A 26,736-nucleotide genomic window follows, 5' to 3' on the forward strand; every position below is an offset into this window, starting at 1 on the left:
ATAATGAATCCGATGCCATGAGATATGTTTTTGAGCAAGATGACTTAAATTACATCAAGATCGACGGGCCAGGTCATATCAGTACAGGTCTCGTATTATTTTCCCGATAAGTTCTGAATATGGCAAGTTTTTCGAAATGTTGTGCCGATAGATAATTCAGTATGTATGAGGGTAGTTATCTATTTCGGGATATAATTGATATTGTTCTACGCTAATAACTTTATTTGAATAATACTTCAAGTATATGATACATAACATAAGATGAAGTGTAATTTTGTTAAATATGTGAGTTTATGTGGTCACTTTTTGTAAGGGCAGCAGAAATGATATAGATTTTTACATTGGCAGATTAGCAAGAGGGGTATAACCAAGCATGTCAATTAAATAGGGAAAAGAATATTGTTATGCTGCGATTGTGAAATTTAGTTTGTTTCTTCTCTCAAGCCTATTTTATTTTAAGAACTGCAAATGCGGTAGGTAGGTGGATGTGTCATGAGCCAGCAACCGGGCACTGCCAATAAAACGTTTGGAAGGTGGAAATAAATGTACGTATATATGATTTATTTGTAACAAGATTATTTTGTTTTTTGGTTGTACTTTAAGATGTTTGTTCTAAGTTTTCATTTAATTCATAATTAATAACTATTTCTGAACAAAGTTATTAGCGTTGACTTGATCTATGAATGTTTGCTTATAATGCTTGATCAATTAGTGTAATAAGGTGCTGAGGTAAACATAAAGTAACGAAAGTGATAATTCACCCTCATTGTTTGTGGATGTTTCGAGTGGTCGACCGGCTGACATTGAAAGTTATACCTGCCTGTGAACCAGCCCGCGGCCCCAATCTGAAACAATTGCCAACACCAGGCCCTTATATACATTGGTTGCTACAATTAGTTGTTGAGTATTTTCATACTTTAAATCTATGTTAATGGTATCTACCTACAATTTAGGATACTATGCAACTTCCTGTAGTGTTAGTAATAATACAAAATAACTAAATAGGTATTAATTTATTACCCAAACTGTAACTAATATAGAACCATTTTTACCCTAAGCTATTTACAGTTTGTATGTGATATTCCTGCAAATTATATGATCTTTGTTTGTATATACACATGAGGGTTAGTGGCATATCTTGATGCAGGGCAAATACATCCCATGTGTTCAAAACTTACTCTAATAGCTACAGGATTGTCTGTGTAGTCCACAGGTTGGCATTTTAAGCTGTAATGAAACAGCCAGCCCCCCATCATACTCTAAATAGAGCATATTAAAAAAATGTATCAAAATCAATTTAAAATATTATATACGACAAATTTTGCTCACTACTAATAAATAAAATAAACCAAACACATTTCTGTTTACAATTTTAGCCAACAGAAATAGACAAGGCTTTGCAAGTATCAAGTTCTCACCAAAATACAGTAATACAGAAGAAAGCATTTTATAAAAATCAATTTGGAATTATAATTTGGTAGGTACTAATTTACAAAATATGAAGAATTGCTTATTAGCTCACAGAGCCAACTAATATATATATAGTATTGCCAAAAAAGGTATGGAATATTAGAAATTGTAAACCTTAATAAATGGTAAAAAAAATTTGAAGTCATTTTATCTTGGATGTGGAAAAATCTAACAAATTATTCCAGATCTAAGAATATTAGAGGTTATATTCTTGCACATTTTTATGAGAATTACGAAGAGATTTCAAATACATGTTAGATGTCTGGCCACAGGTCTACATAAAACAATTGTTTACTATTAATCAAACATTGATTTATATGCACAGTATATTCTTACCTCGTAGAAAAGCCATGCACTGAATATTACTTGGAGAAAGTTATATAATATTAGAAGATTTTTTAATTCATATGGTTTTCTATTTTCCATAAATTGTGGCCCTAAAACCTGCAAAAAAATCAGTAATTAAAAAAATCAGTAAAAATATAACATAATAATGAACAAATTATTTAGTTTAGTGAATACCTTGACTAGATAGACATAACTTAAACATATAATTAATGTGGGTAAAGGTGAGCTCATAAGGAACCATGGATTAGTCCGAGGGTCTGAAAAAGAAACAATTTTAGTTTTAATATATCTATAACATAACTGCTTTGATACTTCACATTAAAATAGAATACTAATGGTTTTTCAAAGTAAACTGTGTGTAGCACGTAATAATTTAGTTTTAAATAATTTTAATTTATCACAACTTTATTCAAAAGGACATTAAACTGAAAGTTATATGAAGTATTGCAAGAAATTATGAAGTAACATTTTATTTTATTTTTCTGACAAATATAAGGTTTGGTTTATGGGTAGTTTAAGCTTACCTCCATATTTATCCATAAATACGTGCATATCATTTAAATATTCCAGTATTAGTGCCATTTTGTAGTCTTCTGTAAAACAAATTATTTAAATTATTTTTTTGAAAAAATAACGTCAAGAAATACAGCTTTCGTTTCAAGTAGGTAGCGGTTATGACATTAGATAAAGCATACCCCAAAAATATATACTTTGTATGACTATTTCGTTTGTATTAACTTAAACATTTATTAATAGTAAAAATTATTTTAGTTCTTCATTTCATACTACAAAAATCAAAATGAAAATAGGTTATCCGGATATAGTTCTCAACGACAGTTGACACTGTTGACAGTATTGTCACCAGTCACCTTCGATTACAAAAAAAATTGTAGGTTTCGTAGCGATTTGACGTACTGAGTCACTGTTCGGTGCTTACTAATTGATATAGTTAGTAACATAGATTATACACTTAATATATTTGGTTAGTAAGTATCAGAACAGTAGACAACACCAATCGCTCAATTATCGTGGCATCTCATAGTAATTATTTATTACTTGAGTCTTGTGAATAGACCGGAACGTAACGGAGTCCTATGACTGAAGGATGGGACATTTTTAAAGTGCAGTTAAGACCGCGGCTTCGTGCCTTAAAGAGGGAGGCCTCAATCATCATTGTTGTTATATCTATGGACTCTGGTAATAAATGAAAACCAAGTGGGAGCATCTCGTCTCCCGTCTAGACTATTAATAAAATTAGTGTCTAATACCGGTCACTCACATTCGCACGAATACGCAAATCCGCAAGTGTACGACATTTGCAAATGATTATGCAAAGTTTTCGCTGTATTCGTGGTTTTCCAAGCTGTGTCGGTTTTTCAACGGACATCAAAGCACGCGAACCGCGATTATTCGTGTAGTTTCCCACACATTCGTGTGACCAGTTGCGCCCACGATTGCGAAGGTAACGGACGTTTTGCCATTTTCATAATTCGTGACGTCTACTGTGTAGTGTACCTTAATCATGGATTGGAACAACACTAAGGTGATGGAGTTCATTGAACTCCTGCAAAATGAATCGACCATATGGGACCCTCAAACGAAATCCTCTAAAAACAGAATGGCTAACGGCCAAGGGACGCCTGGGAAAGAATTAAAAACTCCCTTTCTCTTCAATGTTATATTGGTGAATTAAAAAAGAAGAGAAATTCGTGAGACATTCGTAAACAAGTGTGGGAGGAAGCGCAAACGGGTTCGCAAATTGAGTTCCGAACCCATTTGCACAGCCGCTAAGTTTGCGAATGAATGTATGACAGCCCTTCACATGCGCGCAAATATTCGTACATTGTACGAATGTTTGCGCGCATGAGTGACCGGCATAAGGCAATAACGAACACAATATGCATTTTGGGTGTACAATAGTTTTCGTAGATCATCGAAATTTACTTAAATAAGCTATGAGAAAACTAAGCTGATAAAAGATGAATTAAAAGCAAGGGTGGAATCTAATCTTTATCAGACAACTAAGAGCTTAGGGGTATGATTTGATTGTACGTAACCAACAATATAGTATAATTTGCGTCAACACGGTTATACAATAAAGTTCGAGAAATGGGTGCCTCTTAAAATTATAGGTACCTACAATGTACCTCTGAAATACATTATTGAAGGTTCAGGCACACGATGCACAAGTTTCACGCGCTTGGCGATAACTTCCTCTGATCAAGGCCCCTAATCAAGGCCACTTTGCAGTGTAATGGATATATATAATAAAGGATATGGAGAAAAAAACAAGTGTTGTAGTTTGTTTTGAGTTGTTGATTGGGTATACTCATGAAGGTACTTTACGATAGAATTTTAACATATGATGAAAAGTGTATTCTCTAAGATAATCGCAAATCAAAATTTGAATGAAATCATTCAGATCAAGTAGGCACCGAAAAATTCACTAAAGCGAAACGCATCCACAGAAATGTGTACAGTCAATGTGATAGTCGTTCCACACTTAAACTTATAGAAGGTAGGTAGCTTATTTAGATTTAGCGCATCAATAGCACGTTGTTATTGAGAAAAAACTTGATCAATTATCTAGGTGACTAATCAACATCTATAACTCACGAGAATCAACCTTGACTCGTCAAACGGTATTTGTCATTATTGCTCCACGAGAACGCAATTGTTATAGCTCTAAATGATCATTGTTTATTTCGGAATTTGGACAGTTTGTAGTAAATAATAATAAACGCCTTAGGAACAAAAATGTATAGAATTTGCAGACTGTTCTATTGCAACTGTAATAGCTTTTTCTCGAGATGCAAAAATGTAGCAATGTACCTAATAACGGCGCAAATATGTACTTAAAAAAATGTGTTTGTAGTTATTATTATAAAACGGCATAAAATAGTATCAAAATTTCATCAATATGTACTTAAAATAACTAGTAAAGATTTACCTGTTCATTAGTAAGTGTACGTTAATGTAGTTGTAGTTTGAGCAAAATAATATGTTCAAGCGATGCGGACCTGTGTGATGCTTATACGAACAAAATAATTTAACGAACGAAAAACGTTTAACGACGAAAATATACCAATATTTGTGTCGTAAGGATGCTTAGATAATATTCACCCTCTCCTTAAGGACTGGGTGAATCTTGACCAACTATGCTTTACTTCTAGTTTGACACACGTGTTTACCACCTGTTGTTGCGCATAGTTGTAAGTTCCTTCAGTGTATAAATTTGTTGGAGGAGAGCCGACGACAGTGTGGTTGCGAGGTCGATACTGACGGTATGGGCAGACGCAGGCTGCTTGCCTCATGTAGTAGAGCCGAGCTCTCGCATATTATCGTATTAAATTAGTAGTTACAATTGATTAATTTCGACATTTTTCTTACTCAAAAGACAGAGGCAGACTCATTTGGCTCCGCAACCGTAAGTCAAGGTCAAGGTCAACGAGTACAATTTGTTTTTAAATTGAGGTTATTCTATTATATAAAATCAAAAATACAGTTTTGTGAAAATAAATGCTTTTTAAATCTTTAAGTATTAGTAGAACATTGTAGCGAAGTTGTGTGAATTGTTTTATTTTGTTAATCTTGTATTTCTTCAAGTTTTAATGTGTATTTATTAACCGTGTAGCATCTATATGTGCAGTAGTAGCAGTACACAGATGTAAGCAGTACACAGATGTGGGAAAATGAAACAAAGCCGCTGGACGTGGCTTCTCGGGTTATTCAAAAAATCCACTGAAGTCTCAGTAAATAACCACTATTATTATTATTATTATTGAGACTTTATTTCATCTCATCAATTCTCGTTTCATTTAATTTCATCTTATTCCGCTTCATATCGTTTTTTTTACAATAATATAATATATAACTATAGAAACCCTTTAATTAAGGTTTTATAAACTCAACACTGGGAACAGTGGCATCACAAGAAGCGAGTTGTCATACTGAAAAGGCATCAGACAGGGATAGATTTTTATTACGATTTTAAAATATCAAGAATCGCCGCGCCGTACTATTATAACCTAGCTGTAAATTCGTTCCTATGGGAATGGTTCACTAACACCCGTTTATGTTATAACTACCAATTGTATACCAGGTGCCGCAAAGCTATTTAATATGGGGCTGCAAATTAAAAAAAAGTTTGTAATTTATGACTTTATTTTCTTCGGTTTTCGCGAGTCATAGATTTAATTAAAACTGTACCTATATATAAATTCATTATTTTCACGTTTCAAATACTTTAAAGTTACTGTGGCGGTAGAAAACTAACGTGTTATTTGTCAGCATTTGAATGTTATGCTGACCACCGTCTTAATTTTGTTTATGAAAAATAAGAATTGTTGTTTCCCTTTAATTAAGTTTATTCAAACAAGATTCACTGATTTTCTCGCTAGTTCTTCTCAGTGGGTCGAGATTACGATCCGGTGCTAGATTCTGCGAATTCTGCCTAGGGGTTAGTGTTACCAAATTCTCTCAGGTTAAGCCCGTGAGCCTATTTAACCCGGAATACCCCTTAGGCTATTAGCGAATAGTTAGGGGAAAAAAGATCTAAGACTACCTTGAGGTGTAGCTGTTTTTGGGGTATAATAATCTTCACGATAAAATAATCCCAGATGTTAGATCTCGAAATTTATTTCACTGATTTTATTCTTTATTGTACACCTAAAATGATTAGAGTGAAGAATTTTCACCAAAGAGGAATTCAAATATTTGAAATGATTAAATTTGATTAAATTTGATGTTGGTATCTAATTTATGTATAGAATCGTAGCTTACCTTAATATTATTTATGTTTTCGAGGCAATTGTCTTAGTTCTGTCCTCCTTCTGAAAACAAAAAAAGAAACTGAATTTTGTGCTTGAGTCATTCGTTTAATATATAATTATGTAAGTATAGCCCTAACTTAGAACTTTTAGCAACAATTCAACAAAAACTATTTATATTTTTGATGCTATTTATTTAGATAATGTTTTAAAAAAGATGTGTGATGTCGTGGGACACCGGATAGGAACGAAGTTCCTTATTATAAAAATATTAATTTTAAGTTCTATTCGAGTTATAAAGACAATAATTATTCCGGTATACATTTTTTATTATGATTTTCTAATTGATAAAAAGCTACTTTACAAAGTTATCAACTTTATTTTATTCAAAATGATTTACAAAAAATATATAACAATAATATACAAAGAAACAGCTATTTATATGAATAATAATAATAACCGTCAACGTAGACTATATACAGTGTCTACTGTATAGCCATCTACTCTATCTCATCTACTACGACTATACATAAATAATAAAAATCTTACGTTACGGAGGTTTTTTCCCGGTTAGGGTACCCCTCCGCATCGTCACTTAAGCAACTTCGTTCCAAAAAAATTCTAATTATGAATTTGAAGTCCTCGTGGTCTCAAGGATAAGACGCCCGGAGCATTGGTATTCGAACGATGTGACTGTGCCGGTGTTCGAATCTCGCAGGCAGCTACCAACAATTTTTTCTAATGAAATATATACTTCATAAATGTTCATGAATTACTTCCATAGTGAAGGAATAACCTGTCCTGGTAATGGAAAGGCCTCCGGGCCACCAGTAAACTTTCAATCATAAAAAAAAAGTGAAGGAATAGCATCGTGTAAAATCAAACCTGCAAAAATTATAACCTGCGTAATTAATGGTGGTATTACGCCAGTCTTGTGAGCGCGCACGGGTAGGTAATACCACCGCCCATTTCTGACATAAAGCACTAATGCATTTCGGCAGGCGCCTAGGTGATGTAGTGTAAAACAGACTATGATCACGTCCTTGCGGTCCGGATGAGGGGCGCTCTTAGTCACTGCAAAACGCAGGGCAAGAGCGTCTCCTTGTTTTGGATTAAGGCTCACGCGGGACTTGAGGGGAATGAGAGGGCCGATGCCCTGGCTAAAGCGGCCGCCCTGAGGTTGAAGAAGAAACCCAACTATGACCGGTGTCCGGTCTCATTCGCGAAGCGTGTAATCCGCATGGACACGCTCGCCGAATGGGATCGGAGGTACAGCGCCGAACAAACGGCCTCAGTCACTAAGCTGTACTTCCCGATCGGGTCCGAGGCATACAGGATAATCAGAAAGATCGAAATGACCAAGGAGGTAGCACAGGCCTTCACAGGGCATGGTGGGTTCTCCGAGTACTTGGCCAGGTTCAAGTGCAAGGAGAGCCCAGCATGCATCTGTGACCCTTACGTCGACGAGTCAGTGGCCCACGTGCTTCTGGAGTGTCCAGTCTTTGGCTCAGCACGATTCGACCTGGAGGTCGAACTGGGCCAAGGACTCGATGCGCGAGAACTCCCCAATTTAATGAAAAAAACCTGTGCGAGGAACCTGTTCCTAAAATATGCTATAAAAATTATAAAGGAGGTTAATAAAAGAAATAGAACATAAGAAATTTTTATAACATATAATATTTTAACATATTATTACTGTTGTAAAGAACCTAGTTTAAGTAAATAGGATTAAGTGTACAGGTTTAAGGTAGAATAAGGGAATGTAAATAATTATAGAAATAAAGAGTCCCAACAGCCCTACTCCCCCTCCCCTCCTTTTAGTAACCGCAGCTAGGAATGCAAAGTATGAATGGAATGAATGAAAGTACGAGAGGAATAAATGCGAGAACTGGTATGATAAAGAGGCTCGGAATGAATGCGTGACCTAGTTTTTAAGCCCCTTATGGGCAGGAGTATAAACTATAATTAAAATTAAAACAAAACAAAAAATGTAAATATGAATCTCTGGCTTTGTTGTTTGCTAGAGAAATAGAAAAAAAAAAAAAAAAAAAAAAAATACAGACTATGAACTCATGTAACAAGGCGGGTGACGGCTTTTACGTTGTTGATTTCTATAGGATATGCTAACCACTTAACTCTAGGAGGGCCGTGAGCTTGGCCACCCAACTAAGCAAAAAAAACATATAATATGAATCATGTTTTATACATTTATATATACATTTATATATGTGATTGTAATTATATATGCATTACAGGACGGTCTATGTGAGTTTTTAATGATTAATTTTTCTAAGCCTATGCAACACACTTACAAGAAACAAAATTAATAATAATTGTATAACCATTTCTATACATTTATAATAAAACAAGTTTTAAATTAAAATGTATTCAAATATTTAGGTATTATATTATTGCAGTATAATATATTTTCAAAGTATTTATTTCCTACAAGCGATTTTAGTATGATGAAACGATTACTATTTTATGAACTTGTTAAATCATAAAATCTTTCAGAGCTACTATTATTTATTATCACAAGCAAAAAATATACTGCGTATTTTATTTAAAATGTAAATCATTCATTAATAAAAACATTGCCATGGACAACAACATTCTAATGTCTTCTGTCCATTCTGTCCATCGATTTCTTCTTCTGTCCTGATGGAGAGTTGAGATCAGGTACATATTAGCATATGTTTCAATACCTGATTCGTCCATCACTTGGGACCTAATCTTCTTAACCTATAACTATGAATTTTTGCAGTCACTATCACACGCTCAAGGTTTTCTAAACCATTTAAAAAAAAAATTGCTTAGATTGATGGACGAGCTCACGGCCCACCTGGTGTTAAGTGGTTACCTGAGCCCATAGATACATACAATGTAAATGCTGTCACCCACCTTGAGATATGAGTTTTAAGGTCTCAGTATAGTTACAACGGCTGCCCCATCCTTCAGACCGAAACGCATTACTGCTTCACGGCAGAAATAGGCAGGGTGGTGGTACTAACCCGTGCGGACTCACAAGACGTCCTACCACCAGTAATTACGCAATTTTAAATGTTGTGGGTTTGATTTTTATTACACGATGTTATTCCTTCACCGTGAAAGTCAATAGTGAACATTTGATAAGTACGTATTTCATTAGAAATTTGGTACTTGCCTGCGGGATTCGAACACTGGTGCATCACTCGATACGAATGCACCGGACGTCTTTCCTTTAGGCCAAGACGACTACTTATTGTTTTTTTTATTGCCCTTGTAAGCAGACAGACATGCGGCCCACCTGTTCGTGTGTGGTTACCGTCGCCCATGGACGTCAGCAATGCAAAGGGCAGAGTAAGCCTGCTTCCTAAATAATTTTAAGTAAATTTTGTTCATAAATGACAATTTCAAGAAATTAATTTATTATAGAAATTTGGGTATTTTAAATTTCATTTACCATTATTTTTATGAATTGTCGATCATGAATATTATGGTTTTATGCGATATTCATAAATGTTATCTTGACCTATTTCGACTAGGTGTGTCTACAGTTGGTTCGTGTGATAAGATACAAGCTAGACACGTCAGATATAGTGATACGACAGATATTTTTCCTATCGTGAAATCGTGCGAGATAACAGTAATAAATATTGTTAAGTCTATCTAATTTTACCGAAGCTTATAACGCGCGAAATAACTGCAATTTCGCGTGGATTGAAGGTTTATGCAAGTTATGCAAGAATTTTAGTATTAGCACTTGTAGCTTGTCATAAGAGAGTTCCAGAAAGATATAATGAAACCGTTACGCATTATAATAAAATAAAACTTGCATGTTTCACGCTGTGAAAAAACAAGACTAAAAATTACAGTACAGCTAAAGCAGTGAAATATATCTGCCAACAATCACTGTTACATTGTGTAATTTTATAATAAGATATTTTTATTGCCTTTGTAGGCAGACGAGCATACGGCCCACCTGATGGTAAGTGGTCACCGTCGCTCATGGACGTCAGCAATGCCAGGGGCAGAGCCAAGCTGCTGCCTACCATAATAAGGGTTTTAGGGTTGGCTATTACTATAATATAATAATGACCAAAAAAAACCATTTCATAATTGGTTTTTTTTTGCCAAAATATTAAGTTATATAGTTTATGAATCTATGCGAGAGCAAAGGAGCGTTGTACTTATCTATCTAACTTATCCACCTAAAATTGTAAATTACAGAAATATTAAAACAGTAAACATTTGTATTAATGTGTAGTTGGTTAAAAGTTCATTCAAAAATAAATTTGCAATATTACATTATTTGCTAACTAATTACACTGGTCATCATTTTTAATAATTAAATTACATGTCTTATCTTTGTTTGATGCATTTCTAAGAATTTAAATCACAATTGATACGTGTCCCTTATGAGATTTGTGAACTAAGTTCACGAGTGAGAATTCTTTGGATATTTTTTTTTTTCACAAAGTATGCGTGACTAACTAATACGATTGTACAGTCATGTAAATTTGTCGTGGGTCGATTTTGTTCATAAATCTATAATACATAGGTTATGTTCACAAGCGACTTAACCAATGAAATAATAACATCGTGCAGCAAAATATGACTGCAACATCGTAAGAGCTGTTACTGGTAGTAAGACTTTGTGAGCCCATATGTGTTGAAATCACTTCCCGTCTCTATCTTCGATTGATAGGATAAGTATAGCTTCTTTTAATGGAATTGAGACTGTTCTCACGTCTCGAAATGCTAATAGTGACATTAACATTGTTATTTTATATTCTCATGGACTAGATCAATTAAAGATTAGAATTTCTATTAAATCAGGTAATATTTTAATAACTGGTTGTGATATAATGAGAATGCATTTATTGCCAATAATAGCATCGAACTCGTTGCGATTTTTGTATTATTTGGAAGTTATAGTTGAAATCTCATCATCTCAGCCTGTCCATTGTCCACTGCTGAACATAGGCCTCTCCAAGTGATCTCCAGTGCGGCCGGTCCGTTGCCACCTGCATCCAACGTGACCCAGCGGTTCTTACCAGGTCGTCGGTCCATCTCGTAGGTGGCCGTCCCACACTGCGCTTGCCAGTACGTGGTCTCCACTCGAGGATCTTTCCGCCCCATCGGCCGTCCGATCTTCGCGCTATGTGGCCTGCCCACTGCCACTTCAGCGTGCTAATCCTACGGGCTATGTCAGTAACTTTGGTTCTTCTACGGATCTCCTCATTTCTGATTCGGTCCCGTAGAGAAATACCAAGCATAGCCCTCTCCATAGCTCGCTGCGCGACACTGAGCTTCCTAAAAACATCCCTTGTGAAGCACCACGTCTCGGAACCGTAAGTCATCACTGGTAGCACACATTGGTTGTATACCTTTGTCTTAAGGCACTGAGGGATTTTGGACGAGAACACATTTTTTAATTTACCGAACGCTGCCCAGCCGAGTTGGATCCGCCTACTGACCTCTCTCTCGAAGTTGGACTTACCTAATCGGACTGCCTGTCCCAGGTATATATATTCGTCTACAACTTCAAGAGTAGAGTTCCCAACAGTTACTGGGGTGGGCTTAACATGGACATTGAACATGATTTTTGTTTTATCCATATTCATTTTAAGGCCCACTTGTTGGGAAACTCTATTGAGGTCACCGAGCATCTGCCCCAAATCTTCCAGCGACTCAGCCATGACTACTATATCGTCAGCAAATCGAAGGTGTGTGATGTATTCGCCGTTTATATTGACGCCAAGTCCTTTCCATTCCAGGAGCTTGAAGGAATCCTCTAAGGCAGCGGTAAACAGTTTCGGAGATATGACATCTCCCTGTCTTACTCCTCTCTTTAACGTGATTTCCTTCGTGCAATGCTCCTGTACTCGGACTGACATGGTGGCGTTGTTAAACAAGTACTTCAACACCTCGACATACCGATAGTCAATACGGCACCGCTGGAGAGATCTAAGGACCGCCCAAGTTTCGATGGAATCAAAGGCCTTTTCATAGTCCACAAACGCCAGGCATAGTGGCCGATTATACTCTTCGGTCTTTTGTATAATCTGCCGCAGCGTATGTATGTGGTCTATGGTGCTAAAGCCTTTTCGGAAACCGGCTTGTTCGGTAGGCTGAAAGTCATCAAGCCTGCGTTCGAGACGGTTCGTGATGACTCTCGAGAACAGCTTATAGACATGGCTCAGCAGTGTTATGGGCCTGTAGTTCTTCAATAAGGTTTTGTCGCCTTTTTTGAAAAACAAAACCATAACACCCCTGTTCCATGCCTCTGGCGTTTTTCCTTTGAGCAAGGAGGAATTAAATAGCTTCTGAAGGACTTTCAGTACCGGCGTCCCGCCCGCTTTCAGAAGCTCTGTGGTGATTCCATCCTCGCCCGGTGCCTTGTTGTTCTTGAGCTGTTTGAGGGCCATCCTAATCTCGTACAGGCTGATGTCGGGGATATCTTCGGTATAATGTCGGGTTAGCTTGGCTCTAGGGTCTGCCACCAAGCTTGCAGGCTCATTGGACGTCGAGGTATACAACTGTTCATAGAACCTCTCTATCTCCCGTAGCACCTCTGTCTTATTCGACGTTGAAATCTCAACTCAGTTCAAAGTAAGGGTCTTATTTTGAAGGCCTTTGAATAGGGACAACTCGTAGGTTTTATTAAATTATGTGTCCAGTCGTTTGAAGATAATCTCTTCTTAAGTGCTCTTTTCGGAGTTGCCAAATCGAAATTCAAACGTGTTGGTCAATTCTTTCCAGACGGTGTCTAATCATAATACGAACAAAACGTAGTATTTTAGAATGTCTCGATCTACATGACAATATTACATAACGTAGTTTAAGACAAAACTGGCTTAGGGAGGAAATACAGTATGACTTAAACCAAATATATATTTAAGCAAAAATCTACGCCGTCAAAGCATCTAGGCTGCAAATTTTTAGTGAAAACTTTTTTGATGAATTCGATTAAGAGATTTATTTGACATTTAAGCTTGTAAAGTTTTCAAATGAGAAATTAATTTAGAATTTTCAATAAAGTCCCCAAAACCATGATTACTTAACTAATTCTTAAATTCTAAGATCAAGACGTGAGCAGGGTCAAAACTCATTTAAGCATTGCAATTGGACCGACCAATTGGAAGTTTTAGCTGTCGTTAAACAAGTTTATATTTGGGGATGTTTTGTACTTTATAGTTTTAGCTTACTGATAGGCAACAGTAGGCCGTAAACTAACTAGGTCATTGGTTGCACGTCGAGTTAAGTAACAGAGAACAGCACGGGTCGCGGTTCTCTTACAAGAGCAATGTGCGAGTTTTGTCTCGTTATACTTGCACCATGCACTGGTATCTCAACACCACAAAAACATTAGCGATTTCATAAAAATAAAACAGTCTAAATCTGGTTTCGAAATTTAGAACATCGAGATTTAGCAATTTCGCTTGTTAAGGACTGCGATACTATTTCAATATTAATTGCATGTGGCATAGCTTTAGCGGCAAGATTAATGTTGTAAACTACAATGGTTTTAATTGTAATCATTTTAAAGAAGAAATTACTATTCACTGCTGTAGAGTAAAGTTTTCTTTTTTGGTATTTTTTAATGTTTCATTTAGTTTTACTGTTGATGATAGTTTTTGTGTAGTCTCCAGAGTTGTTCTGGAAATGTAGCAAGTACTGATTGCACATCTGCTAACCATTGCTTTCATGGTCGTCGCGTGGGAATGGACGAACTTGGAATTATAATTATTTTTACATGCCAGTGGACTTAGTCGGCCTCTTGAATACAAACGTCAAACAATATTACCTTAATTTACATTAGAGCACATACTGCGGCAGTTCAGAATTAAGATATTCGAACGGTTATTCTACCAATACCATATTATACAATTCCAATAGCGAAAAAAATATTATGTACCTAAATCAGTTAGTATCAATTAATAGTAGAGAAGGAGAATAAAATGGTCTACTACTTTATGTTCTGTGAAAGCAAATGAGGCGTTTTATTATATACTTTAATTAAAATAGTAGTTTATTGTAACAATTAAACGATAAATGATCTGCCTTTTCAAAGCATAATTATTGGATTACTCACGGAAAACCTTATGAATAAAACTCATCATTTTATCTTTCATACTTTATTGTTTGAAGTTGGTTGCGGGGAAAAACATGTCAAATTGACATTCAAGTAGTGTCCCTGGTATTTACAATCGACGAGCATAAATAAAAGATCAAGAGCAATACTGACAACGAAGAAATGGTCATTGGTCAGGTCAAATTATTAAATACGAAGCTAAACTTAAGTTACAATGGTCAACTTAATTTATAGGTGGTATAAGAAATTCGTAGAATCTGAGTGTAGAGATAATAAATAGAAATTATTGTAACTATTATTGTCTACCCCCAGGTATATTTTAAAGTTACACTTTAACGATCGGTACTGATGATCTTTCATAAAAAATCGTTTTACAATTTTTATCTTTAATATGCAATGTGAATTCTATAGTGAGGCTTTAGAGGGTTAAATACAAAACTGCCAAGATAAACTGAAACAGTCTCAATAAATAACCACTACTTTACCGATACTATTTCATCCTATCTCATCTTGTTTTTTACAACCAGTTCAACTTTCAATATATAGTGCAATCGTCTCTTTTTTTCGAAACACCGCTGTGTGGTATATACATAATATAATATATCTTTCTAATAATCTCTGAGTTTTTTTTTTGTTATACTGACGACATTCAGCTGTCAGGTTCTGTTTTTTGCCATTTAGTTACACGGCAAAAACATAGAAAACACATAAAAATGTGTATTAGGTATGTAGAAGTTTTCTTTTTTTCTTTTCTATAGCAGTTAATTTGTAAAGAAATAGGTATTATTTCATACGACACAATCTAGTAAATAATAAAAAATAATAGTAAATAATAAAATTGTTTTCATTCTAATGATAACGTTTTAGTAATGAATTAAATAGTGTGGCATTGTTTAGTATAATTACAATTGGAAAAATCTTATTTAAACAAAGAAATTTACTAATTGATTGTTCTGGTTTTTTATTGATTCTTTATTTATGGGGACCGATACTTTCTCGTAATAAGTATATACTATAATTGTGTTTGTAACTATTCAAATACTCAAGTGGCTCCCTACAAGCTATGGCTGGAACGCCCTCATATTACCCTTCCTTTAGTCTTCTGTTTTTCCCCTATTTGTTCGCTGGTAAATTAAGGGGCTATAACAGCTACGCGCGGACGGGTGGGGGAGTTCACGGACTCAACTAAATCAACTAAGAATTTGTCAATACAGGCTCTAGCAAGAGCACTGCTTTGCAGAATGTACCACTGAAAAGGTCCGGCGAGAAACTCAGTGGGTTGTGTCTGTGGGTTAGTTAGTTCACTTATCGAATGCGACGAAGAGTTCAGACGGTGGACCAGGACGAAGGAGGAAGAGGACGGTGACCGATCCTTGAAGTGACTAAAATCACCGAGAGTGGATCCAGGAGATCCGACAAGACATCTTTCGGTCGACGACGGCTTTGCCTTGCCCTGTTACTTGGATCGGATTTGGGTTCTGTATAATCCTCTTTCTTCACGCTACGTTCCGAAGTGCATTGAATTTTATAAATTTTTTGACGTTAGAGAAAGCTTATAATATATTGTAGATTCTTGTACACTCATCATCATTCTCCTGCCCTTCTCCCAGTCACCTAGGGTCAGCGCAACATGTTTTCTCCTTCCATACTCTTCTATCATATACAATTTCTTCGCCCAATTCCCTCTTACATATATCGTCCTAGAGGCAAGACTCTATATTGTACTATGTTATATGATTGCTTTTTAACTGTCGAAACCGTCTATCTCTGGAATGGTTTTATTTATTTATGTTGTTTCAACAAAAAGTTTTTTTATCAATCTGTGATCCAGCGGCCGACCTTTGCATCATTACTTAAAAGTCATTGTTGCGACAATTGCCAACATATTAATGTCCGAATACGATTTCCTAATGCAATCTTTAAAATTAATTAACTAGGCAAAATACCTACATTATTTATAATAGAAAAGTACATATTTATATACTACATAGTTTAAATTTCAATATAAATACGTACTAAGTAGGTAGATAAGAAATAGCTTTAATAAATTATAATTGTAATAATATCATAATCACGAAAATGTGTTTGATTGTCCTTATACAGCGCAACGAGTTATAATAGGCATAGGAATGACAAATGCTTTTTGTTGTGGCAAAAAAAAAACGTACTTCATTGCTTTAGAATTACATATTTTACGCAGGTGAAACCGTTGGGTCACCTTGTGTAAAATTAAATTGCGTCTATTGCGTTTATTTTATTATAGTTTAGTTTATTTTAATGACGATGGTAATAATATTAATTCATTGATATCGGCGTTTTATTACAACGTGACGCTTAAGTGGAAGAAATATTATTAGTACTGACAGCAATATTGTATGTAATATGATTTTGTCGGTACCTATCGTCGTCATCGACAGTGGCGCGTGTTTGCACGCTATCGGAGACGTCGAAAACTCCATTTTGTTATTGTAATGAGTTTGCAATGTATAGCATTTCCAGCAGAACTTCAGTAGATAGAAAGCATGTGTGATTCGTCTCACAAATAGGGCTGCCACAATTAAGATTGTGACATTATAATTCCTTCATTATAACTCCTATTTTACTATTTTCAATCTGAAAGCGTGAGTGATTCATTTCTCATGATTGTAGAGTCTAATGAATCCATGTAATACAAGGTTCATTGGAATAAATCGCTGTTGCTCTAGTTTTATATTTTATTACTAGTCACTTATTTATAATAAGTTTTGTACATTTTGAATGTAGTCCTATTAAAGTTAAATGATAGAAAGATTTTTCTATAGCCTTTTACATATAATATTTTTAATAAGCAAAATATTTCTAATATTTCTAATAGCTGTGGTTTAGTAACCATAATCGTATTTATATAATTAGTGTATCGAATTCTGAGAATGGGCGTAAAATCAATCGGAACATAATTAGTATTACTGATGTCGCTGAACATATTATGCAGAAAACGATTCGTCCACTTTTTTCATTGGACACCGGTAGCGAAAAAGAAATACAGTACAAAATACAAGGTCAGCGAGCATTGCTAACCCTGACTCTTGTGCAGACGAACGAACGCAGACACGCAGGCTTGTGACGATCTTCTACTTAACTATATTTGTGTAACTCATACAGTTTATTTACTTCCACAAACACAGATACAATCTAACCTGGTTCTTTAGTCGGAAATTAGAAAAATAAATTGGGTACTTTCGAAGATTTCAAGGTGATTTTTCATGTTTTAAGGCCTTGTGTGTTGATATTGATGAAGAGCTACATACGGTTTTATTTCCATTGAAACTTGGTTTTCTGACAATGTGGATGAAATCATCGATCTCGGTAGTTGATTTTCGCATCGATTCCGTAACGTTACGAAGTACTTTTGTTGGGTCATTATTAACGACAAGATTGCTAACAATGTATGAATGATGTTGCATTCATTTGTCAAGGTTTTTATTTCACTGAACAAATGCAATGTATTCGATTTTCTATGGTCACTATTGTGGTTTTAAATATGACATCACTTGTTGCAACATTAACTGCTATAATTCATTGTTCAGCGATGTCATAAGTTGATATTAGGTTTTTGTAAAAGTAAAAATGTTTATTGTAGCACTAACCACGCATTAAGCGATTAATTTTTTATCTATTATTTATTCGAGCAAACAAAATACGTCAAGTGTGCCTTGAATTTATTTATTTTAGTGCCCACGGTCTTAGCTTATTTAAAAATTAAAACTGCAAGGTTAATGCTATAACAACTCTATTCAAATGTTTATTTACATTTATGAGTATATATATAATATAATCAAGATCACATCTGTAAATGCTTTTGTCTTCCGTATTATAATCAAGAAATACTCGATTAAGCGTGAATATTTATAATTATTGATACCTCGAACATTGTTTCTAAGAATGAGGTTGCCAATGCAAACAAATACATATAAGCTTAAAAATCTAATACAATTTGGTATATTCAGGCTACTTGTAACGTTTTCTATTGAGTACTTTGACCCACAATCTAATTTTTACAAATAATATGCTTAAATATTATGATTATGGCAAATTTGGGTAGTAATGGTCAATACTAATTTCTTATGTCACAAGCATATGTATCTTTATAGTCATATCAACCTTGGTTCAGTATAAAAATGTAGAATTGGATGTCGAAAATAATGCTTAAAGTCTGTCATTGGTGAAAAGTGAGTCCAATGTTTGTGTGCGTGTTACGGCAGATTGCAGAATCTAGAGCGGTCGTTTGAGTGAATCATATTTGTACAACACTAGTATAGTAGTGCGCTGCTCTCGATAAATAGTAGAACCAACGACGGTTAGAAACTATGTTTTAGAGGCTATATTGAGCGATGCACCGGTGTTCGAATTCTAGGCGGGTACCAATTTTTCTGATGAAATACGTACTCAACAAATTTCAAACCCGCAAATTTTAGTACGTCATAGATGTCTATAGGCTCCAGTAACCACTTAACACCAGGTGGGCTGTGAGCTCGTTCACCCATCAAAGCAATAAAAAAAAAACTATTTTATTACTGGTGGTAGGACCTCTTGTGAGTCCGCACGGGTAGGTACCACCGCCTTGTCTATTTCTGCCGTGAAGCAGTAATAAGGTGGGGCAGTCGTTGTAGCTATACTAAGACCTTAGAACTCATATCTCGGGGTGGGTGGCGGCATTTCCGTCGTAGATGTCTATGGGCTCCGGTAAGCACTTAACAGCAGGTGGGCCGTGAGTTCGGCCACACACACACCTAAGCAATAATTAAAAAAATGCGGCCTATGATGACATCGACTTACTTTTGTGTCTTACGTATCGATCTCCATAGAACGAAATTAGAGAGGCCCTTTCATACATATGTACAATATCCGTTCATCTCGTGGTTTGTACATTATTAGGTATAATATAATAAGTAGGTCGGGTCATTGTTGTAATAACATGTAAAAATAATCGCTGTATGATTAAACCGTTGTAAGGTTCGTGTTAAATTTAAAAACTGTTTTTAATTTATTAGGTATTTGTTTTTATTGCTTTGAAGGGACTTGAAGTAAGTTTTATCTTAGAAGATGGCGAACATGAGGAAAGTGATTTCCACGGCCCATGTCTACATTATACGTATCGACCAAGAGCTATGCTATATCATAAATGTAAGGTTGTATTCAGTTTCCAGAGCTAGTTTTAAATAGGAAATATAACTAGAAACGTACAGTGCATCGTTAGGCGCGATTAAAAGCGTTATAGGTAAGACGGTTGGAGTACTAGTATTCACGGATGACTTCCACGATGAAGTTATTATGTTTTTTTTGTTTTTTTTTATTGCCGTATAGGCAGACGAGCATACGGCCCACCTGATGGTGAGTGGTTACCGTCGCTCATGGACGTCAGCAATGCCAGGGGCAGAGCCAAGCCGCTGCCTACCGTTTAATACTCTCCATTTGAAGAAGGACAGGTCATAGCACTCGGGAAACACCGTGGAGGGGAGCTCATTCCATAGCCGGATGGTACGTGGCAAAAAAGATCTCTGGAAACGCACTGTGGATGAACTTAGTGGCTCCAGGTAGTATGGATGAACTCTTCTCCGGTGGCGGGCGGTGCGATGGTAAAAACGAAATGTCGGTATCATCTCGAACAATTCCTCAGAGCACTCCCCATGGAACATACGGTACAGAATACAGAGGGAACCGAAGTCCCTCCGCAGACCCAGAGGTTCCAAACGATCCGTGAGAATGGGATTATCGACAATCCGAACGGCCCTCCTCTGTAGGGAGTCAAATGGAAGAAGCTGGTATTTGGGAGCCCCGGCCCAGAGATGGGAGCAGTACTCCACGCGAGGCCGGACTTGTGCTTTATAAAGCAAAAGCCTTTGTATGTATGTATATTTATGTTAACCAACCAAGTCCCATAGAGAGTCGTTATAGTTTCTCTCTTTTTTAGATCAAGCTAGCATCGGCACAAGTTTATGAAGCACTAGAAAACGAAAATAATGCTTTCAATTAAATTGTATTTATGTATGTATTTGTCAGTAAAAATATAATTAATTGATAAATTATTGTTTTGAATAACAAATACATAATTTGTATTAATTAAATATTTATTTATTTGTAAGATTACGGGTAAAATGTAAGTTAGAAATATTTATTTAATACATTTGCGCGCAGTCTTTAGTTCATTCGTTTGTTATGGCCGAAAGGGCGGAGTCTACGATCCAAATGGCTAAAAGAGATTACCACACACATTGCGCACCACAATATTTGTTTTTAATGAACACCGAAACGAATACAAGTAAATGTCGATCGCGTAACATATGCAATTCAAAGATTAAAGTTGATAAACTCGACAAAGATATCATTATATTTGAAGAAGAAGCTGTTGAGTCATGAATTAATAAAATTGATTCTAAAGAATATAGTAACGAATTGTCCGTTGTGTATATGTTTTGCGCAACACCCGGAGGCAGCAGTCTCGACCCTGAACTCAATTCGGAGGCGTTCTTTTGCAACTGATCGGTGGTCGGGTGGCGCAGTGGACGTCGCCGGTGTAAATGTAAACATTTGCAGGCGCAAGTCGATCACACGAGGCCGCACGGGACGTGCTCTAACACTAGCTATACCATTCATGGTGGCCATCCTTGCTATATGTACACGTCACTTTTATGTTAATTATCACAGTTCCTATAAACCTTCAACGGATTTGGTGTTTATTTTGACACACCACAACGTCTATTTAATTTTTTGTGTTAGGTTAATAATTGTAGAGATAATGCAATAGTAATTTTCATACAAATAACATGTAGTTTAAAGTGATGCTTATTGATTGAGTTTAGAACATGTATTTTACATGTTTTTTAAAAGAAAATTCTTATTACTAATTCTTGTTAATAAGGTTAGATTCATTAAGAATTGAATTAAATGAATAGTTGTGTAATTAGGGCTGAAATTTAATGCTTGTAGTTCGGGAGTGAAATGGTCTATATCCCTCAAATATGTCGTATATATATGTATAGTACAGAAATAAAAATATCCTTTATTTAAAGATTTTATGCTTTATAATAGGTAATAGAGTTGCACATATGAAAACAACGAACATACATTTAATAATAATTTATAGCTTAATGATATGCATTGTTACGAGTACAATATATTAAATACTAAAAAAAAAATCAACGTTGTTTTATATTTTTAATTAAAAGAACACTTATTGCGGCATAACTATAATAGTCTAATTTTTTTTTTAAATATTGTAGCCTATGTAACTTGGTAATAGTGTAGCTTCTAAACAGTTGAAGAATTTTTCAAATCGTTTCAGTAGTTTCGGAGCCATTTCGCCATTCGGTATTCAATACAAAAAAATTGTGTTAAATTCCAGGTTTTCGAATATGAAAAAAAATATATTTTCCAGTTGATGTGCCGTTTCATGTTGTTATGAAATAGGGAAAATGAATATAAAAACAAAACACGCTATTTGACCTGAAATCAATTTCAACATTTTAATTATACAAACATTGTTGATAAACCGTTTAAATCCTAAATTGCAACAATAGCCTATTGTGTATAAATATAAATACGTTCTGAATTATCTGATAAATTAGAAAAAACGTAAAATAAAAACAAAGAGATGTCCGGTAAAAAAATTTTTTTTTCGTTTATAATATTTTACAGCTTTCTACTTTTGTTAGAAATTATTAGAGTAAATTGTGCTCTATACCGAGTTAAGTTTGAAATTATCTAACTCAAACATTTAATTAATAACGTACCAACTAGCTATTGTTATATCTCTCTCTGGCTCCTGTATATATAGCGAGGAATAATAATAATAATATGTATATACGAGTTTTAATTCCCTTTATCTTTGAATCACAGAAAAATTAATCAAAATCCGTTCAGCAAATATTGAGTGTTGCTCAGAGGAACAAATTTCGAATCAAAAGATCGCGAAAATAGCTCTCCTCAATTTAAAGAAATAGATCTACTAGAGAATAGATCTAGCACTTCAATCATAGTTATTGTAATAATTACTTAAGTAGTTTAATGTACTTGCTACATGTAAATAAGTGTCCGAGGTAAGTTTTGTAAATTAAAAAAAATATAGTTTAAATAATAAACTCGGAATTACAGCAAACAGTCATCAGATTATGTCATCAGCAACGAATTAATGCAAATAAAGGAATATTAAGTTTCATAGTACTCAAGTTCGCAATAAATTTTTTTAGAGTTATATCCAAAGCTGTTATATAGATTATTAAAATTGCTAGAAATTGTGTTTAAAAATTTAAAAATACTAACAAGTGTTTTATGTTTAATGACATATTTTACGATTATAATATATAGTTTTAAAAAAAAAAAGGAATTTTAGAGTATAAGTTAAATAAAATACAAAAAAAAACATGAATTGCGTTGAAAGAGACAGAAATTATTAAAAGTTGTAAAGTATATTGTAGAAATTTTTAGGAACCCCTATCAAAGTAGAATAACACAGTAATACTAAAAAAAATAATATTCTATTTACAGTTGGATTTTGTACCGTTATTTTAACTTTTACATTCAAGGCCCAAGCTAGGATTTTTAGATTTTTCTTTTGTGTTATGAGAGCCCGAAACACATTCGAAACAAGAACACCCATACAGCGAATACGTTTGACAAAGATACTCTGAACGGGAATCGATTTCAGATCCCGTGTTCATATTGCCAGGGTCATTGAACCACTTCTCTTGAAATTAGATATGTAAAATAACTCGTTTATTGTATACGAGTTCAGTGTTTTTGTTGAGTGCAGTAATTTTCCAACTCAAACGTGCATTGACGTCAATGAGACTATATCGGAAAAAATATATATAACAAAAAATAATAGGTAAGTATTTATCTCGGATTCGTATTAGCCTCGTTTTGTCATTAGTGCAAATCTTATAATCTTTTGTTACATTGAACGTCTTTATTTTTTTAAAACTGTTCTTTTCATTTATGCGGGCCGTTTTTTAATATTCCACATCAACGTTTGGGTTTTATTAATGTCCTAGATTAATTAACCTTTGGTATGACAGATCGGTATAACAGGTATTAATTAATCTTCCGCGTCGAAAGGAAATTTTCTTTACTTTATTTGACCTTCAAATGGATTAGATCAATAAGTGACATTTAATTATTCTGTACATAATTATGTTAATATAATTAAAAAGCTTTTAGGGTTAATATCGTCTTTTTTATTTTTATTTATTATTTCCGACGTTAAGAATACTTAACAGTTTTCGTAATCACGGACAAGTAACGTGCTATTCGTCGATATTTGTATATTCTGCTAATTACCTTCCTATTTTTTTTATTTCTAAGAAATATTTTTGCGCATTTAGGTTTCTGTAATGAAATGTTCCGCAGTTGTAGTAAAACAGTTTAATGTTTTTATGAAATTTTAGACAATTGTGTACATGCAGTATAAAGTGAAGATTGAGCTTGAGACGGAGGCTATTCGTCACGTAAATGCGACATAATGTATTTTATCAAGTATTTTGTCCATCGGAGTTTTGCTAATGTTCACTACGTTCCGTACGTGGTCGTGGTTGTCGAGGTAGCGTCTTAGCCCGCTAGGGAGGCATGTTAATCTCATGTCATGTCACTGGCCAGGCGTAGTGACCTTACGTCACGCGGCCACCGCTTTGCGCTGTAACACGCGTTGGGAATACTAACGCCACCAGAACGCCTTGGTGAATCCTTGGCTTCAAAACCGAGCTCCTTTCTTAGTGGAATGTTGCGTCTATTAATGATGTTTAAACTAACTACTCGCAGCTCTGCTTCACTGTTACTGTACTAATGAGTAGTAAATGTATAAATCATCGACATTTATATGTGACATTTAAAACCCGACCAATTATTATTAAATTAAAAAATACAATCAGTCCGTCGATTAGTATAGTCCAATGACTTGTTTCAGAATATCATAAATGTCTTATTTATAATGTGACGATAACTGTGTTTTAGGAATTTGGTTTCATTAAATTAACATCGTTTGATCTCTGTAACCTTTGATCGGGCCAGTCTCATCATATTAGCGAGATGTTCATGATTATCGTTTCGCAGAGACGTTAGATTATTAGATCGTCACGAAGTACACATTCCTGGTGCTGACGATTGTTTTACATGACTGCAGAGCCTACAATAGAGGATGGTTATAGCCTTGGTAGACTGTTAATCAACACAGTAACTACCGTATAATTACTAATTATTTAAGACCGAATTCCTTGGTTGTTAGACGTTTTGTATTAGAAAATATAGTTTATTATTTTTTTGTCCAGTTTATTTTATATGTACAATATGGAATATGAACATTAGGAAAATATTTTATTATTATATAAAAATTACCTTACTTATACTTGTTATTCATTACCTTGTACATTAGTAAGAGATCGTCTCTGAGAAATTTATTAGCAATGAATATTAATTATATAGTGTCTATGAGCTCCAGTAACCACTTAAAACTACTGGGCTGCGGGTTGGTCTAACCAATTAAAGCAAATTAAATTTTGAATTATATGGAATTGGAAAATCTGAATGATGGTATTAAAACTCTTGTACATCTCTGTCACGTGACTCGTCCAAGTTTTAAATAATTAATGAAATACCAAAACTCACCTGCGCAGTTTAATTTGTACTGGCGATGGATCCTTTACCAGAATCGTTGTTGTCGAGAACGAGAACACATTCACTACCGGAGGATGTACCTAGTGGTGCTCTTTGCCACTGCGAGGCGAGTGAGGGCGCTAGGGTTGCGTACGCGTTAGCTAGCTACGGGCAGCGCTTGCACACCGCGCGCAGGTGACTTCTGTACTGGCGGCGCGCGCTGTTCCGCGCTCTTTTATCATATCGCCACTTCACGCACCTTCAACTTGACTTCTCCTCTGTTCGCTTCAATATTGTTATTTCAGGATCACTTTTTAACACTATACTACGATTTTAAGTTCACAAAATAAATTCGGAGACCTTGACTTCGACTGTCAGTTTACACATTTATCTGAACTAGAGGTCCCGCAGTAGTCGAAATTCGACTATAATTAATTGGAATTGTAAGTTTGTACACTATTATTATTGTATTTTATACTTCTATAATCACAAATTTCACCAAGACTACACTATAAAAAATATTAACAAAGACAAACAATAAATTAATATATTCTCAATTTGACAACAAACGTCAAGAACAAAAGTTTGACAATAAATAGTATGCATGCGTGTGTGCGTCAAATACATGGTATGTAGTGCATGTAATGTTTTCTTTATTGAATTAATGTATCTTTTATGCATTATTTAAAAAAAAAATAGCATTGTGCGCTTCTTCTCTATATTCTCTATAAGTGTGGAAAATTTCATACTCCTCCGTCCGCGCAATTTCCGTAAAATGGGATACAAAGTTTTTGATTCACGTATTAATATATAGATAAATAATAATTACAAGAATCTGCTTTTAATAATTAGTTTACAGTTCATATTAATAGGCTAAAATCGAATGGAATAATAATTACTATAAAATTATATTTAACACTATTAACGTTTTTTTTTCAACTTGTTTAAATAACGAAAACAAAAATACCTACATACAAAGATCACTTAGTTCCTTTTCTCTCCCGACTAGGCGCGTCGACACCTCCGCCTCCGCCATTCGCCCAATCACGATGTACGACTAGCCCATACCGTGGGCCCCGAAGGTCAAATACTTAGGCGTCACCCTCGACAGAAGGATGACATTCCGCCCCCATATAAAGACGGTACGCGACCGTGCCGCCTTCATACTAGGACGTCTCTACCCGATGATATGCAGGCGAAGTAAAATGTCCCTCAGAAATAAGGTGACACTCTACAAAACTTGCATACGCCCCGTCATGACCTATGCAAGTGTAGTAGTCGCTCACGCGGCTCGCACTCACTTAAAATCATTCCAAATTATTCAATCCCGTTTTTGCAGGATAGCCGTCGGAGCCCAGTGGTTCGTCAGGAACGTCGACCTCCATGACGACCTGGACTTAGAGTCCATCAGTAAGTATATGCAGTCGGCGTCGATGCGCCACTTCGATA

General features: G+C 35.1%; 2 protein-coding genes across 6 annotated transcripts in view; one reads left to right on the forward strand and one right to left on the reverse strand.

The window, feature by feature from the left end:
- The window catches only part of LOC114241023 (very long chain fatty acid elongase AAEL008004), a 30,653-nt gene extending 5,156 nt beyond the window's left edge, over nucleotides 1–25,497 (reverse strand). The window contains exons 1-6 of one of the 5 annotated variants that reach the window (XM_089737076.1): nucleotides 25,300–25,496; nucleotides 6,601–6,650; nucleotides 2,343–2,411; nucleotides 1,993–2,075; nucleotides 1,807–1,914; nucleotides 762–845 (exon numbers count right to left, since the gene is read on the reverse strand). In XM_089737076.1, the coding sequence (XP_089593202.1) occupies nucleotides 762–845; nucleotides 1,807–1,914; nucleotides 1,993–2,075; nucleotides 2,343–2,400 (333 nt within the window). In that variant the 5' untranslated portion in view covers nucleotides 2,401–2,411; nucleotides 6,601–6,650; nucleotides 25,300–25,496. Of the gene's footprint in view, nucleotides 1–761; nucleotides 846–1,178; nucleotides 1,260–1,806; nucleotides 1,915–1,992; nucleotides 2,076–2,342; nucleotides 2,412–2,513; nucleotides 2,670–6,600; nucleotides 6,651–25,299 lie in introns of those variants that run through there. The other 4 variants (XM_089737079.1, XM_089737078.1, XM_089737077.1 and 1 more) reach the window with 4 other exon arrangements.
- On the forward strand, nucleotides 7,642–10,195 carry LOC149500317 (uncharacterized). Its single transcript, XM_089737048.1, has 2 exons — nucleotides 7,642–8,220; nucleotides 10,112–10,195. Exons 1-2 carry the CDS (start codon nucleotides 7,642–7,644, stop codon nucleotides 10,193–10,195), a joined length of 663 nt encoding a protein of 220 aa, XP_089593174.1.
- Nucleotides 25,498–26,736: the final 1,239 nt, after the last annotated feature.

This window comes from Bombyx mandarina, chromosome 22 (genome assembly GCF_030267445.1).
Source record: "Bombyx mandarina strain Sakado chromosome 22, ASM3026744v2".
NCBI lineage: Eukaryota > Metazoa > Arthropoda > Insecta > Lepidoptera > Bombycidae > Bombyx > Bombyx mandarina.